The following is a 16,599-nucleotide window of genomic DNA, read 5'->3' as shown; positions in this document are numbered from 1 at the left end:
TGTAAGCTCCCAGGATCAGGCCCTCCTAGCCCTCTTGTATTGAACTGTATTGTTGCTGTATTGTCTCCCTTTTTTTGTAAAGCGCTGAGCATACTCTTGGCACTATATAAATCCTGTATAATAATAATAACAATAATAATAATAACTCAAGTGACATCTGTAGACAAGAAATTCCTTTTGTATTATAAAAGAATCCAATAAAGATGATTCCTTCAGGAGACTATATTTCTACGAATACTCAGTATGGGTTGTGTACATGGCATTTGAATAGGGATAAGCATACCTCTCATACCACTTGTTACCTACTTGGTTCATGCATCTGACTGTCGGCCATCTTTTTGGATTCTGTGAATCAACTTCTTTGGACATTACCATGTAAGTGTGCTACCTGTTTTTACCAATCTCTTGAATAAAAATACTACACTATCAAGATTTCTCTCTTTTGGGTCTTATTGCCGAGTCCCTAAGGTGATCTCCTGATATGAAAGCACACCACCCCTGGCGATAGAGGATATAAGGCAAATTCGTGTTACTGTAAAGAGGCGCACTCCCCCTGGTGGTAGGAGACGGCAAGAGTGGTGCACAGGTGTTCCTGAGGGCTCTACGCTGATGACCATTTGGCTGTGACCAGGAGTAGGTCATTATACTCCAATGCGCTTTTTCTTGCGCTATCTGGTTAGTGCATTTTACAGCTATTCTCCTATCACAGAAGTCACGGATTTGATTGGCACTTGGATGTACCCCCAGATCTAATGACTCTAACATCCCTATCACTATATGCACTTCGTTTGTTGGATGAATTTTTATTACTCACCCGACCACTGTTTACATTAATTTATGTACGTTAAACCTGGTGCACGTCATACTTTTAATGTATTCCCTTCTAAGTCTGTTGTATATATATTAATTGTCCTTACTATACACTCAAGCGCTGCATTTTTTGCTGTATTTTATTTTCTATGAAGAGGTTATACGAGGTTTACCTTTATGCTAGCGGCTTGAATCTGTCAGATCCAGCGCTCGTTTTTATCCTATTTACCGCATTTGAATATGTCATTATGGTAAATAACTCATCACTTTCTACATTGTCATTCTCATATTGTCATCCCTATATTGATTCACTTCAGAATAATTTTTGGTGATGGCTGACAACGTATACTGTTAATTGACATCTAGTGTAAGGAGAGCTTGGTATGACACGTTTTTAGGAGTAGGTTCTACAGCGGGAATTTTGAATACAATTGATATACAGACATCTAGTGTAAGGAGAGCTTGGTATGACACGTTTTTAGGAGTAGGTTCTACAGCGGGAATTTTGAATACAATTGATATACAGACATTATCTTCAAGGCTGTTTTCACAAGTTTCACAAATTCGCAAGTTTAGGAGCAGATTCATCACAAGCTCTTGTACACAGTGCCATAGAAGGAAATACTATAATAAAACAGTTATAGGTTTGATAGTCACATTGTAACTTTCATTCAGAATCATATAAATGAATTAACTGGTTTGACTGAACAGATAATATTAATACTAAAATGATATTGGCTTGTATTGCTTTACAGGAAAAAGTATATACAAATGCTAAAATGGTAAACAACAACATAGGGCTCTCAACAGACAGCAATGATGTGTGTTTTTTTCTCCCTGCAAAGCAGGGAGTAAAAACCAGCCCATTGCGTAATAAAATCATCATACAGTACACACACTAAATATTGTTAAGCACACATTTAACCCCTTGATCGCCCTAGATGATCATTGTATTAGTGTCACTGGAGATGTCAGTGGCAGTTAGTCAGTTCTCACTCCCCCCCCACCATCAGTTTATGTCAAATTGCCAGCCGCAGTATCGCAGTCCCACTATATCTATACCATAATTTGTAGACACTATAACTTTCACACAAACCAATCAATATACACTTATTTGGATTTTTGTTTACCAAAGAAATGTAGCAGAATATATTTTGGTCAAAAATTCTAAAGAAATTTGATTTTTTTAAAAACTTTTATTGTATATCTTTTATAGCAGAAAATAGATAATATATTTTTTTTTAATTTATTTTTTAATCGCAAAAAATAGAAAATCCAGTGGCAATCAAATACCACCAGAAGAAAGCTTTATTTCTGTGAAAAAGAAATTATATATATATTTAAATTGGGTACAACATTGCATGATCGCACAATTACCAGTTAAAGTAGCTCAGTGCTAAATAGCAAAAAATCTTCCAAGGCTCGAGTGGTTAAAAGCAGCAAATTATTCATTTTATTACTGCCTGAAGAACTTTATTTGAGACTGCTGCATTCGTGATCAGCAAAGACCTGAACTTCACACAGCTGAAGATGTTCTCTTTTTCCTCTTAAAATGATATTGACATAACGCCCAACCATGCCGTTACACCCAAAGGTCTGCGTTCCTCCAGTTGGAACAGAGGCCACCACTGCACACCTGTTAAATAATATCATTGTTAGTTTTATCATCCTTGTTATGAAAATTATTCATTTAATAAAGCAGACATGTAGTAATTATTGAATAGTATCATTATGTAAGAGGTGGGTTCTTGCACATATTCAGCTTTATAATCACTGGAAGCATGCACCACCTTCATAACCTCTGCTCTACCCAGTATTATGCTGCTCCTTTGTTGGTTATCCTACTCATTGTTACACTTCTGAAGCTGTGCACCATCATCCTAATGTCTCCTTCTCTGATCTGACTCTCTTCTGACTGTGTATCTGGTTTCCTTTAAAATGTCTATCTTCCCATGCTCTGCAGTCACTCTTTCCCATTCATGTTTCGGCTCTCCTTCTGGGTTTACTCACTCTACTGAGCTGTACCTTTTTTCCAAAATATCCCGCAGCACTCATTTCAAGCTTCCATTAAATACCATCACATCCTTCACATAAGCCTCCCTGCTTAAGACCAAATCCTATTTATTCTGGGCCCCATCTTACTATTATTGGTTTCCGCTAATCCCTCCCCATAACATGTACACTCCATATAAGATTAAAAAATATATATATTTTAGAGAAACTGTATTTTGTTTCTGTGAATTAACACATGATTTGATTACTTTCTATTATTTTTTCAGTTATAATATTGGAAAAAAACAATCAGACGTTTGTAAGATTTTCCAAAGTGTGGTAGCAAATGTTATTTGGTTTATTAAACAATTTCTCTTTTCAGAAAAATTGTAAGTTAAAAACATAATAATAATAATGAAATGTTCATAAATACAATCATGAATGACATTAACAAACACATACATATATAAAATAAAGGAAAAATTCCTAAACAATAGAAAAATACATTGTTAAATACATTTAGGCTTCATGCACGCTGTTTTTACAGGCTTTTGAGCTTTTTTTTCTCCGCCTCTAAGGTCTTTTCCATGTTAACCTACAGTATCTGTCCATGCACACTATAGGCATTGACAGGAGTTTAGAGGCAGAGAAAAAAACCCATCACATTCAAAAAAAGAGCGTTTTGGCAGAAAAAAATGCCTGATGCGCTTAAACGTGGGTGAACACGTCTAAATGGGCATTAATGCTAGGCGCTTTTAGCACTTAAGAGTTTTTCATTTCAGTGGCCAGAATATAAATTATACTGGCCAATGAAACTAATGAACACCCAATTACTTGATGCACCTGGATGCAGGAGAAAAGCGTTTAGAAGAACCCCAGTGTGCATGAAGCGTTAGGGGTTTATATATCAATATTTTCATCCAAGATTTACAAAAGTTTCACCCAAGTGACCCATTTTCACCTAAGACTCCATTAAAAAATGTGAATTTTGGGTGAAAGTTGTGTGGATCGTGAGTGCGTATTTACCCCCCCCCCAAAAAAAAATATAATGTATTGCAGCTCACCAATCCTTAAATGTGGTGACTGCATTAGCTTCCTTTATCCAGGCTTTATTTGTTTATTTCCACTGATCTGGTCAGATTGGTGATCTGGCCAGTACCACACTTCCTGTCTTAGGGTGTCTCCACTCTGGATGGAGAAACAACAGAGACACCTTTGGACAGCAGCATTGTCTCTTTGGGGAGAGGGTGATGTTGGATGTACTTACAGATTTAGATGGACTTGACTAACAAATTAAACCCAAACTCCAGCTACCGGTAACACTATTTAAGCAGTTACAGGAACAGTTTTTTTCCTCAAAAGCTGATCATTGTAAACACCCCTGTCTGTGGTAAATAGTTTGTCTCAATCCCCTAGCTATCGCTGTTGCTGGACAGATTAGTCTGTTAAATGAAACTGAAAATAACAGAGCTACTGGCTGGATCACCAGGTGAAAATAAAGGAAAAACTAGTGCAGCCAACCCATCTTAGAGTTGGCAAGCTGCTAAATACTATTTGTTTGTTTTGGCCTTAATACAGCTTTAATGTCTGTGTTCCAAAGTTATGTTAACCTTCAGTCTTTTTTTACTGAGGTCTTCTTGCAAAGTTTCTATATCCTACTGTGAAGTTATTGATCTACTTAGCTTTTTATTGTCAGCAAACACTGAGAATGAGCTGTCTATACCAGCCTCCTATATTATTTATGAATAAATTAAGCAGAATTGGTCCCAGGACAGAGCCCTGGGGTTCCCCACTTACCTCTCCTGACCAGTCTGAGTACACTCTATTTACCATCACGGCTCCTGTAACCAATTTTCTAACTATATCAACTATTAGGATGATTTTTTGTCCTGCAGACAATGATCATTGTCAACAGCTCTTGTCTTCATTCCAGGAGGTTTGCTGTCAACAGGGTATCCCATTGCCTGCCAGTGAAACAGAAGGTCCTGCCCATGCTCTGTCTTTTTTGGGCATTGGGATTGACACTGTAAAGATGACTTCTGACTTCCTCCAGATAAATTGTCTAAGCTTCTGTTTTTGATTATATTTGTAAGGGCTAGCTCTGGCTGCAGAGGCCTCTACCCCCTTTGGGACACCTTGTTTTCACTTGTCGTGAACTTCGATGGGCAGGACCTTCTGTAGGCGTCTATCCTGGGCTATGAAAGGTATATCGCTTCCACATTACGTACATCTTACCAGACTTATGCATAATGATTTTGAAGTGGAGTTGTCCTTCCCGCAGACCTATAAGGGTCATTCTTGTTGGCAAATGAAGGAAGTGCTGAATTCACAGCTAGAGTTTTACACAGATGCATCAGGATCCTGTGGTTTTGGCACTTTCTTCCAGGGTGAATGGTCTGCTGAACCTTGACCAGCCTCATGGGCCCAATTCGATTTTCTGCTTAGCATGTTGCTGTTGGACCTCTTTCCTAATGTAGTGTCAGTGGAATGATGGTGAGAGAAGTTGTGGAACAAGCAAGTGGTGTTATGCGGATGGATAATATGTGTGGTACAAGTGGTTATCCACCTCTCCACATGCTATCCACCTGTGTTCTCCCTATTGCGTTTTCTGATGTTCAGGTGCCTACAGCTGAATGTTTGGTTTTGTGCTAAACATGTCCCAGCTGTAGCTAATTCTATTGCTGATTTGCATTCCACATTCACCGTTCGACTGCTTACACCCCACACCCCATGGGTCTCCATTGCCCAATGTTTTTGTGGACCCTCATTCCCGATGCCAAGACCCCCCCCTCCCGTGTCTCCCTTTACCGAAGCCCTTGAGTAACCTACTGATGAATTTGGGATAAATGGTTGTAATAACTTGGTGGTGAGTTCTCCCGTTCCTCCCACGGGACAGGTGCTTGGTTCTTTCCTCATACCTCCTCCATCTGCAAGATAAAGCCGTGGCTGGTTCGAAGGTGGCTCCGCTCTTTCTGTTGTCTATATCATTCATTTCTGACTATTTGATTGGTAGGACATCACCAGGGATTCTCTAATTCTTAGGGTTTTTAAGGATAAATGCTTGACTCGCTTCCCTGATGCTTGGCTCTAGTTTCTGTGCAAATCTTAAATGACATCCTCTCCATTTTGCCCTCAGTTGTTTCAAGTTGTCTTTTCTTTGGCATCCTTTGGCTCCTTTAGAATTAGTGAACTTATCACCAGGGACAAACACTCAGTTGGTGGTATCTTGGAGGAGGATGATCAGAGGATCCTGCTGTGTTGTTCTAAAACTAGCGGCACATCAAAAGGGAAGTTGATATTTTTGAATTCTTATGGGAGCCCGTTTTGCCATGGTGCACTTGACTTCCAATTTTTCACCCATTCACACTGCTTCCATGGTTTTGTGGTTCACATTGATTCATTCAACCTAAGCAAATTCTAATTTTTACAAGTCCTCCACCTTTGCCTTTTTCACCTACCTCCATTGTTTTTTTTCCATGCATTCTTTCCACGATTATGCATCCATCGATGCCCATGGGATGGGTTTTCCAGATAAGCAGCTGCAACGTTTAGGTAGATGGGAATCATCTTGTTTTTCTCTATAAGTCTGTCTTTGCCTTTTGTTCTGATTTCTGGTTCCTCCTGGGAGTATCGTGGACTCCTTCATCTCTCCATGCTGAATTACATCACTGCATGGAGATCCTTCTATTTTCATTTGCTGTCCCAAAAACTTGTTGGCAATTTTTTTTTCTTTATTGTTCTCTGGTGTTACTTGAGCTGTTACACCACATAAAATTTATTTTGGGTCCTATCTTTCTTATCATTCATGCAGTGATAACAATGCAGGGCTTTCCAGGTCTGTAGATGTAATTTCCTCCATTAATGAGAAGCTCCAGTCTCCTCCAAAAAATTTAAAAGTCAGTAGCTACAAATACAGTAGCTAATGACTTTTAATATTGTACAGCGCTGAGCAAACCCTTTGGCGCTATATAAACTCGATGTAATAAATAATAATAAATATAAGGACACTTACCTGTCCAGCGATCAGCGATGTCATCACCCTGAGCCAATTGTTCAATTGGCTTCGGATTCTGGTGCCATCATCTCAATTGTGGGCACCTGGCTGTGACAGCTTGTGGCTTCACGGCCGGTTGCCCACTGTGCATGCGCAAGCTGTAATGCACCTCATGAATGATCCCACAGTTTTCTGGCATCTTTGATGTGTCCCAGGGGGAAAGAGGGGGGCTTAACTTCCTTCTCAGATCTACGCAGACAACAGAATATAAAAAAAAACCAGTGCAAGCATTAAAAAATTGTTTAAAAAAATGGTGTAGGATCCCCCCAATACATACCAGGCCCTTTGGGTCTGATTTGGGCTTTAAGGGGAACCCCATGCCAAAATCCCCCCCCCCCCCCATTCAAACCAGGCGCTTTGGGACTCTTATGGATTTTAAGGGGAACCACATGCCAAAATGTAAAAAAATATCCAAGCATGCAGCCCTGCAGGTCAGGAAAAGGGAGGTGCTTTGGGGCAGGAGGGTTCCCCTCCCCAAAGCACCTTGTCTCCATGTAGATGGGAACAAGGGTCTTTTCCCTACAATCCTGGGTTCCAGCCTAGCGGAGTATTTTGCATCCTGGTTTACCATCTCGCACTGGCCACTTGTGAGTTCTATTTTTATTAAGTGGGAAGACAATGTCTGGGCATTGGTGATTTTGGTTGTTTTTGGATACTGGTTATTTTTCATTGTTTGTTTATATATAATTGTTCAATTTTTCTTTTTAAATGATCCAATACAGTTTTAATTTTTATAAATATTGTTCTGGTATATGTGGCATTAGTCTCTAGAAGTAACCACTTTTTGGTGGGGATCTTTTTACCTACCTAAGTTCTTCTCAATGGTGCTCTTAGTTACATGAGACAACTCTAATTACGTGAGTATGGACACCAGATGTATAAATTGCTCCTGGTTTGAATATATTGCTTGCTTCCCCCCCCCCTTTCCTGACCTGCCAACTGCATACTTGGATAAGGGTCTGGTATGATTTTTTGGGGTAACCCCATGCCTTTTTTTTTTTTTTTTGGTGTAGGGTTCCCCTTAAAATGTGTACCAGACCTGAAGGGCCTGGTATTAATTAGGGGGGGGGGGGCACATGCTGTTTGTTTGTTTATTTAATGCAGGCACTTGTTTGTTTATATTCTTCTGCCAGCGGGGAATCCAGCTGACAGCAAATGAATCATGACTATCACCTCTACGCTGACGACACCCAAATCTACCTCTCCACCCCTCTCCTCACTCCCACTATCTCCGCCCGCATCACTCACCTCCTAAATGACATCTCAGACTGGATGTCGCTACATTTCCTCAAGCTCAACCTCTCCAAAACCGAGCTCCTCGTCTTTCCCCCTGCCAACACCCCCCCCCCCCATCCTATCCATCATCACCAACAACTCCACTATCACTCCCGCCCCGCAAGCCAAAGTCCTTGGCGTCATTCTTGACTCGAACCTCTCCTTCCAACCACATGTCAAATCACTCACAAACACATGCAGGCTCCATCTTCGCAACATTGCCAAGATACGTACCTTCCTCACCCTTGACACCACCAAATTTCTAGTACACTCCCTCATCATCTCACGCCTTGACTACTGTAATTCTCTTCTCACCGGCCTACCCAAGTGCAGGCTCTCCCCGCTCCAGACCATCCTGAACTCAGCGGCTAGACTCATCCACCTCACCACCCGCTCCACCTCTGCCACCCCCCTCTGCCTCTCCCTCCACTGGCTCCCGATTGCCCAACGCATCAAATTTAAACTTTTTTGGAAAGTAGATACCCCAAGGTGGCTTAATTTTTAGTCACAATCTTTTTGCCTATTACCTATGCGCTTCCGGTGAGCGCGCTCTTTTACTATCGGTTGGTGTCACAAGTCTATCTGCTGTTGATTTTATTACCCTCTGGACTAATTTATTGTCATAATATTGGACTATTTGATATACTATTTGCGTTTAACACTGGATAATCATTTATTATATACCTTTTTATTAGCGCTGCACCTATATTTTTATTGAGCCATTTGAAGGTTTATCTTGGTACCTTTCTGGTGTTTCAGCAGCTATTTTAAGGAGCGCTCACTAGACTATATTTCTCTGGCAACTACATGGTGGCTTCAAGATTGAAACCTCTGCCTGAGCCACCAGACCAGCATGGGGTGAGTGAGCTGAGCTCTGCCCAATGCTGAACTCTCCCCATCTCCTTCCCTTCTCTCCCTTTCTCCTCCTCCCCCCTTCATGTCCAGTTAGCACTCTGGGACAACTTTAGTACTGTTGGGTATAGCTGTCAATCTGCTAGTTGGCTAAATTGCTGGGGTTTTAACTCACAGGTTTGTGATGCTTCTGTTTTAACACCTTTCTGCCCATCCCCAGCATGGCTTTACGGGCCTGTTTATATGAGCATTAAAGTGTAAAGGATCCTCCTGCGCTCGATGGAATGATTACTATAATACAGCTGCTGTCACTTAACTAATACCAATAAGTGCAAACAAAAAGAAAAAAATAGTGAAGTGCTTATATCTCATAAATAAATAAAGTAAAGTGCATTCAAAAAAGAATTAATAAAAAATGAATTAATATAAATCTGATACTCCTGTGTGACAAATCTATATAATAAACACTAATACATCCCTCTGGTGGGAGAAAAAAATAGTGCAACCGAATATAATTAAGCTTTAGTGATTCAACACACACTATAAAAAACCTATTATACCGTGCATATAACAAATTTCAATACATAACCAAATGTGAATAAATTAGTGAATATAAAATTAATCATCCACATAAAATAGTGCCTAATTCATACACATTTCATATACATCATAAGTGAAACAGAAAAAATGTCCATGCATGTGACTCTGTGCTTTTAGAAAACACACGTGATCTCCACTTCTAGGTGCAAGTAATCTCCTCCAAATGGCAGCAATGCCTGCTCACCTCCCCTCCTTGACCCACCCTCACAAACACATGCAGGCTCCATCTTCGCAACATTGCCAAGATACGTACCTTCCTCACCCTTGACACCACCAAATTTCTAGTACACTCCCTCATCATCTCACGCCTTGACTACTGTAATTCTCTTCTCACCGGCCTACCCAAGTGCAGGCTCTCCCCGCTCCAGACCATCCTGAACTCAGCGGCTAGACTCATCCACCTCACCACCCGCTCCACCTCTGCCACCCCCCTCTGCCTCTCCCTCCACTGGCTCCCGATTGCCCAACGCATCAAATTTAAACTCCTAACCCTGACCTACAAAGCCGTTCACAACACTGCCCCTGACTACCTCACCAACCTGATCCCCAAGTACCGCCCTACCCGTACCCTTCGCTCCTCACAGGACCTCCTTCTATCCTGCTCCCTGGTCTCCTCCTCCCATGCACGACTGCAGGACTTCTCCAGGTCCTCCCCCATCCTCTGGAACTCACTGCCCCAATCCATCAGACTGTCGCCTTCCCTCTTCACATTCAGGCGCTCCCTCAAAACCCATCTTTTCAGGGAATCCTACCCCACCCTCACCTAACGGCCATTCTCCCTCTTTCCTCCCACCCCTCATTCCCCTCAGCCACTTCCTACTGTACCTTTACCCCCTCCCTCCTAGATTGTAAGCTCGAAAGAGTAGGGCCCTCTTACCCCTCGTACGTTGTTTGTTGTTGTTGTACTGTGCCATGTATTGTCCCCCCCTCTATTGTACAGCGCTGAGCAAACCCTTTGGCGCTATATAAACTCGAAGTAATAATAATAATAATAATAATAATAATGACTGTTAAGGACGCCATGGCCAATAGACCACCCTGCTTCTTAACAACCAGCTATTATCAAATTAATTCAAATCATTTGTTTTAATAATATCTGACTGAAAAGAATGAGTTTTGTTACTACATTAATGTTTATCTTGGATGCATTCAAATTTGTTACTGTTGTATTTGGAAATTCAGATACATCGAACAAAAATGTCTTCTGAATTTCAATTCAGAACGAAAAGAACCGCACTTGTCAATTATAGCCTTTTGATTGTGCCTACTCCTGACATGAAGGCATAGAATATGTCAGTCATAAAAAGGTTAAAAAGATACAACAATGTACCACTGAATTTTACCTAGGATTGTCATTTCCATTGTCGTTCAATGAGTTTCCAACCAGGATTTCAGCGCCACTCAGTCTTTCACCACAGCAGTCTCCTCTGTTAGTGATGGTAATGTAGGCAATACTATAAGGTTTCAGCAGGTCCACTCTCCACCAAGGAGACAGGTCATTATGGGTACATGAACAGGAGCCATAGGAGAAGGCTGAGTTCTGGTTACCATCTATTGCATTTATTGCTGCAGTCAGATAACCTTCACCCAGGTTCCGGTAAATTGAAGACTGAGTGGCTCGACCCCCAAGGGCAACATTTTCATCTATGGGAAAATATTACAAAGAAGATACAAATATATTTAGTATGTAAAAAAAAATAATATTCAAGTGTAATATATTAGTCAACTCCTACCCTCCATCTCCTCCACAAGGTCCCCCTTAGTCTCTATATTTGAAAGGCCCTGTACATACTGTACTTGCTTTCCAGAAGTCTTTAGGCTTTTTTGGGGACTTCACAGGTCCTTGCTCATTTTCTGAGGCGCTAGCAGTGATTGATCCCTCCATATAGACTGAACAGCACTTGCATAATGATGTTTGAATGCTGCTCATTCCAGTAGTACTGTGAGACAAGCCTGCATGATAATGTACCCCCCTGGGGGTTGGTCCAAGATAGCCTGGGCCCATGGGAAGTGGGTTTAATGATAATGCCCATGATGCAATCTTGTGGAAAAATTAATGGTGCAGGACAGAAAAGGAAGGTGGAATTATACTAAAGCTTAGAGAGGTAATTCCTAGCAATTTTTTAATTAAAAAAAGTTATTCGGAATTATTATTATTATTATTCACATCATCATCATCATCAGATCTCAGCCCACTTTACAAACAGTTCTTACATGCAGTAACACCACAGACAATCCACAAGATGGCAGCTGCACGCAGAAATATCATTCTTGAGATCCAAAATCTTTGGTGATATCTAAAAAAACAAAAAAAAATTGGATAAAATTGTATATATCGCAAGAATATGACGATATGATAACGAATTAGTTTTTTGTCTACTCTTCAATATGGAGGAGGTTTAGGTTCATTGCTACCATGGGTTTGAAGAAAATCCTGTGGATTTGATTTATCATCCTGGTGAATGTTCAGATTTTCCCAGTTTTTTTTTTTAAACCATAATGCACATGGCTTTTAATCTGTGGTCAGCAGGCTTAGAATGGCCAATAAGGAAGCTTTTCGCTAAGCCAACCCCCTCACTATAAAAAGGGATAAGCAGGGGTGGACTGACCATTCGGGCATTGCTCGAGGGGCCGGGGTCTGTAGGGAGCTGGGTGAGAGGCACAATTCACTAAGTGGTATCTTACCGCATCCGAGTATGTGGTAGGATAACGCATAGCATTTTTTAAAAAAAAGTTTGAATACACCAAAAAGCGCTACTAAAATACCGCATGAGTCATGCGGTATTTTAGTAGTGAAAAACATGCCTTAATGTTTCAGCTGTCAATGAGGTTCCCCACTGACAGCTGAATGTAAAATAAAGAATTGCTGGCAATTAAAAAACTAATTAAAAAAACGTCCCAAAGGGCTTGGTATGAATGGAGGAGGGACCCCACAATGTTGTTTTTTTTTTATAATTATTATTATTTTTAATGCCCTTTTATATGCAGCTGAGCTGCAATATGTAGGTGGTGTGTTGTGGGGTGTGGCTTGATTGCAGGCGAAGACACAGGGGGCCACATTATCTCTTATTTCCAGGGAACCCCATGAGTTGTCAGTCTGCCCCTGGGGATAAGGGCCAGGGCAGCCATAGTGTTAGTGAATTGGAAGCTGTTGAAGGGAAAACTTACAAGATGCACAGGAAGAGTTTAGGGCAGTTAGGAAATTGTACTTTATTTTTGATTGCTAGCTCTTTGGGCAATCAACCCTTTTGCTGCCTTTTTTGTTTGTATTATTGGGGGCTTTTTTTCTTTTCATTTTATTTGCAACTTTTAGCTGTCATCCCATTAGCTCTTTTTTTTTTGCTTCAAGACTTCTCAGAAATGGGCTTTTGTTTCAGGGGTTGAATTTTGGGGTTCTTATTTTTTTCGTGTTTTTTTTTTTTAAATGATTGTTATTGTTGATGGGGCCTTTTTTAAGCTTAGGGTGCTTAAAGCGGGACATTCACTTGTTACTGTTCATCTATTCCTCAAGCTGTCTTTTGCTTGCAGCCAGGGGCGGACTGACCATTCGAAAACTCAGGCACTGCCCGAGGGCCCGGGGCCAGTTGGGGGCCCCATGAAATGCCCCTGGTACCTTTTTATAGGTTTTGTTTGAGTGTGGGCAAGGACACAGGGGCCCCATGATCCCCTATTGCCCGGGGGCCCCATGAGTTGTCAGTCCGCCCCTGCTTGCAGCACATCATTGCAGTGTTTGAATGTGCAAGGACAGTGTGCTCCTCAACCACTTAACATTATATAATTCACATTCACCACACCCTGCCCCAGAGATATACAAAAGTTAGTCATACAACCGACAGGCTTATTGCCTCTGATTAAAACTATTCTGCTGCTGGCCAGTTTTACACTGCTGTATACTCTGCAGTATCTTATTTCTTGAAGTAAAGCCCCAGTCTGTGCTATTTGTCTCTAGTAAATTTAGGCCTAACTTTGCCATTTAAGACTGGTCTGCTGCTGACCAGTTTTATACTGTTGTATTATCCGCAGTATTTTATTTATTAATGACAGCCTGAAAGAAATTGACCAGTGGCTGGGAAGGTTTGCATTTGTCAGAAAGGGGATAGTGAACTACTGGCCAATTTCTACCTGCCATTCTGTCTGTTTGATAAAAACATGTGTAAAGCTAACCTAAAAAGAGTGTTTTTTTTATCTCAAATGAATCAGACTGGGGTGCTGATGTATATAAGCCAAGCTAATTTTAAAATTAAAACATTTCTTCCACAGTCAAATATGTGCTGTCAGTGTTCCCTTTCAGTACTCCCTGTCACTGTGACTGTCTGTGAAAATTGTTTTGTAACACCACATACAGCCCCAAGCATGTTATTTAAATGATTTGTGTATTTCCAATGTTGCCAGAGCTGATGTTAGAAACCCATACAGCCACCCAAAAAAAGCATAGCTTACTATGCTTCAGTTATGAATGAACACAGTACTGATCACTCATTGTGCTCATTCAGGAAAGAATGGGGCTGGTTAATGTGACATATTTACCAAACGCTTCCCCCACTCTCCTGAGGGATCCTATTGTGTGCTTGCAGCTGTGGCTGGGAAGGAGAGGAGGAAAGCAGGCATTACTGCAGGGCTGGGGCACACAGGGGAGCCTGGGCAGCAGGGGGAAATGTATGGTGCACAGGGAGGGTGATGGGTGTGGCGGGGTAATTACTGGAACCAAACCCCTGTGTGGCTCTCTCTGCAGCAGCTGAAAGCCAGCGAAAGGGAGAGGAGAAGCCATCTTTCAGCTGTTGCAGAGAGCCATACAGGGGCTCGGTTCCAGTGATTGCCCCCCTGCCCTACTGATCACCCTTCCTGCTAACATCTGATTCATCCAGCTGCCTGGGCCCCCTTGCTGGATTGGGCCCTGTACAGGAGGACTGGTGGTACCCCCTTATCCATGGCCCTAAAAGTTGTCCTCGAAGCCTCATGAAAAGGACCTCTCCCCACTGTAAGGTTACTTTTTTTTATTTATGTATTTTTCTAAATTGTCTAAATTGGTGCATGTTCCCCTTGCGGCAACTTTTTCCAAGCAACTAGCAGGAAGCTAGAAGTCCTTGAAAACCGACAGCAAAAGCAATGGTCCAGTATAACCACAGTATAACTAATAGAATGCAGAAGATAGATAGATAGATAGATAGATAGATAGATAGATAGATAGATAGATAGATAGATAATAGATAGATAGATAGATAGATAGATAGATAGATAGATAGATAGATAGATAGAGATACATAGATAGATAGATAGATAGATAGATAGATAGATAGATAGATAGATAGATACTGTATGATCTGCCTTCTGCTGCTTTCCATTGGGGTTGATTTACTAAAGGAACAGAGCATAGTACAGTGTCTGCTTACTTATCTTAGTAAATAAGGTGAAGCCCATGCACAAGAACAAAAAATGTTTTTTTTTCAAATTTACGCTTACATGTGATATGGTGAACACAGCTTTACCTCATTTACTAATCTAAGTAAATATAAATTTTTCTACATGAACAGCTTACACAGCACTTGTTTAGCCCCAATATCAGTGCTCTTAATAAAAATATAAAAAATACACAATGCATTATTTCCCATTTAAAAAATGTAGTTAATGTTGGAACTAAATGTGAGATATGTCATCTTTACCTTGAATTATCCTGGGATTCTCTACCTGCTGCCGTGTCCTGTGTGTGAGCATGCTGATATCGCCAGTTTATATAGCTTTCCAGATCGCTGTGCCAGCCATCCATCTTCAATAGTCACACCCAACAAGGAAATATAACTAATATTTACCTGTAACTGTTTGCATTATTTGCTGCACTAAAGCAATCCATCCGTATAAATAATAAATGCGGGAATTCCCCTGTTTATTTTACCGTTGTTCTGTTCTCTTTGTACAATCCTTATCACCACTGTTGTTTTGCCTGTACATGTTCAGATTTAATCAGCAAACAGGAGTAAAGACTTACAATTGAGCTCCAGAAACCACTAAAAACACAGCTGAAAATACATTTTTTGATGAAATGTTATTGGCCAATGTGTTTCACCAAGCCCAATAACGATCATACATTACTTCAAAGCTCTAACCCGATTTCAGTCATTAAAGGATAAGTTTACTCTTTGCACAAAAGTAGTTTTGCAGGTAAAAAAATGTGCAATTATTATTTTTGGCTGCAGGAGTCTGTAAAGCATTGCACCAGCGATCAGCAGATCACTGGTGCCATGCAGGTCTTCTGCAGATCTGTCATTATATCTGCTTGCCGTACGGGATGTACACACAAGCCAATATATTGACAAGACGATTAGGCTTCTACAATGTTGTCTTTTTTATTGGTGGAAGAAGTGTATTTATATATATATATGTGTGATTTTTGTTATACTATTTTCTTTCAATATTTGACATTTATAAAGATAATTTGTATTTACTTAAGGTATAACTAAAGTAGAAACTTTTTACTTAAGGGTTCCATGTACATGAACAGCCCCTAAACTTGAGTTTAGGAGCTTTGGCATTTTTTTTGCCAAAGCTCCTAAACTCCACTTCATAAAAACCTATGTCTATGTTTAGGTAAGGTTAAACCTCCCTCTCCTGAACGTAGAAAAATCGCGTTCATAATAGGAACGTTTTGACTGCCAATCGTGGGAAAATGCAAACCACGGCAAAACTCGTGGTTACCGCATATTGCTGTGGTTTTGTGGCGATTTGCATTTTCCCGTGGTCAGCGGTCAGGGTAGGCTCGTGTACATGAAGTCTTAAAGTGGTTATAAAGGCAAAATATTTTTCATCTTAATGCATTCTCTGCATTAAGGTGAAAAATCGTTCAATGTCAGCTCCCCCTAGCCCCACCTCCCCTGTTAATTATTTACCTTAGCGCCCTCTCTATTTACAACTCTCTGCCTGTCTGCAGGAGCACTACTCTTCTCTTCCCTCTTCTAACAGGAGTTTTGGCAGCAGCAGGAGCCATTGGCTCCTGCTGCTGTCCATCAAACCTGTGAGCAGAG

At 40.8% G+C, this 16,599-nt stretch overlaps 1 protein-coding gene across 1 annotated transcript; it reads right to left on the bottom strand.

Moving 5' to 3' along the window:
- Positions 1–1,986: 1,986 nt before the first annotated feature.
- On the bottom strand, positions 1,987–15,362 carry LOC149455697 (fucolectin-1-like). The gene is made up of 4 exons (XM_089686111.1): positions 15,244–15,362; positions 11,798–11,880; positions 10,927–11,227; positions 1,987–2,446 (listed from the first exon to the last, which is right to left on the bottom strand). The coding sequence occupies exons 1-4, from the start codon at positions 15,345–15,347 to the stop codon at positions 2,284–2,286; spliced, it is 651 nt and encodes a 216-aa protein (XP_089542237.1). The 5' UTR covers positions 15,348–15,362; the 3' UTR covers positions 1,987–2,283.
- Between the last annotated feature and the right edge of the window lie 1,237 nt (positions 15,363–16,599).

This window comes from Staurois parvus, unplaced genomic scaffold (genome assembly GCF_062004578.1).
Source record: "Staurois parvus isolate SC_StPar_1 unplaced genomic scaffold, SC_StPar_1.0 ptg000390l, whole genome shotgun sequence".
Classification (NCBI taxonomy): domain Eukaryota; kingdom Metazoa; phylum Chordata; class Amphibia; order Anura; family Ranidae; genus Staurois; species Staurois parvus.
The sequence above is the reverse complement of the archived record's forward strand: the minus strand, read 5'-3'. Positions and strand labels throughout refer to the sequence as shown.

Excerpts from the sequence above, each read along its gene's own strand:
- LOC149455697 (XM_089686111.1), bottom strand. The coding sequence starts at position 15,347 with ATGGATGGCTGGCACAGCGATCTGGAAAGCTATATAAACTGGCGATAT. Across the intron at positions 11,881-15,243 it reads GAATCCCAGGATAATTCAAG|ATATCACCAAAGATTTTGGA; the intron begins GTAAAGATGACA and ends TTGTTTTTTTAG. Across the intron at positions 2,447-10,926 it reads AATGGAAATGACAATCCTAG|GTGTGCAGTGGTGGCCTCTG; the intron begins GTAAAATTCAGT and ends ATTATTTAACAG.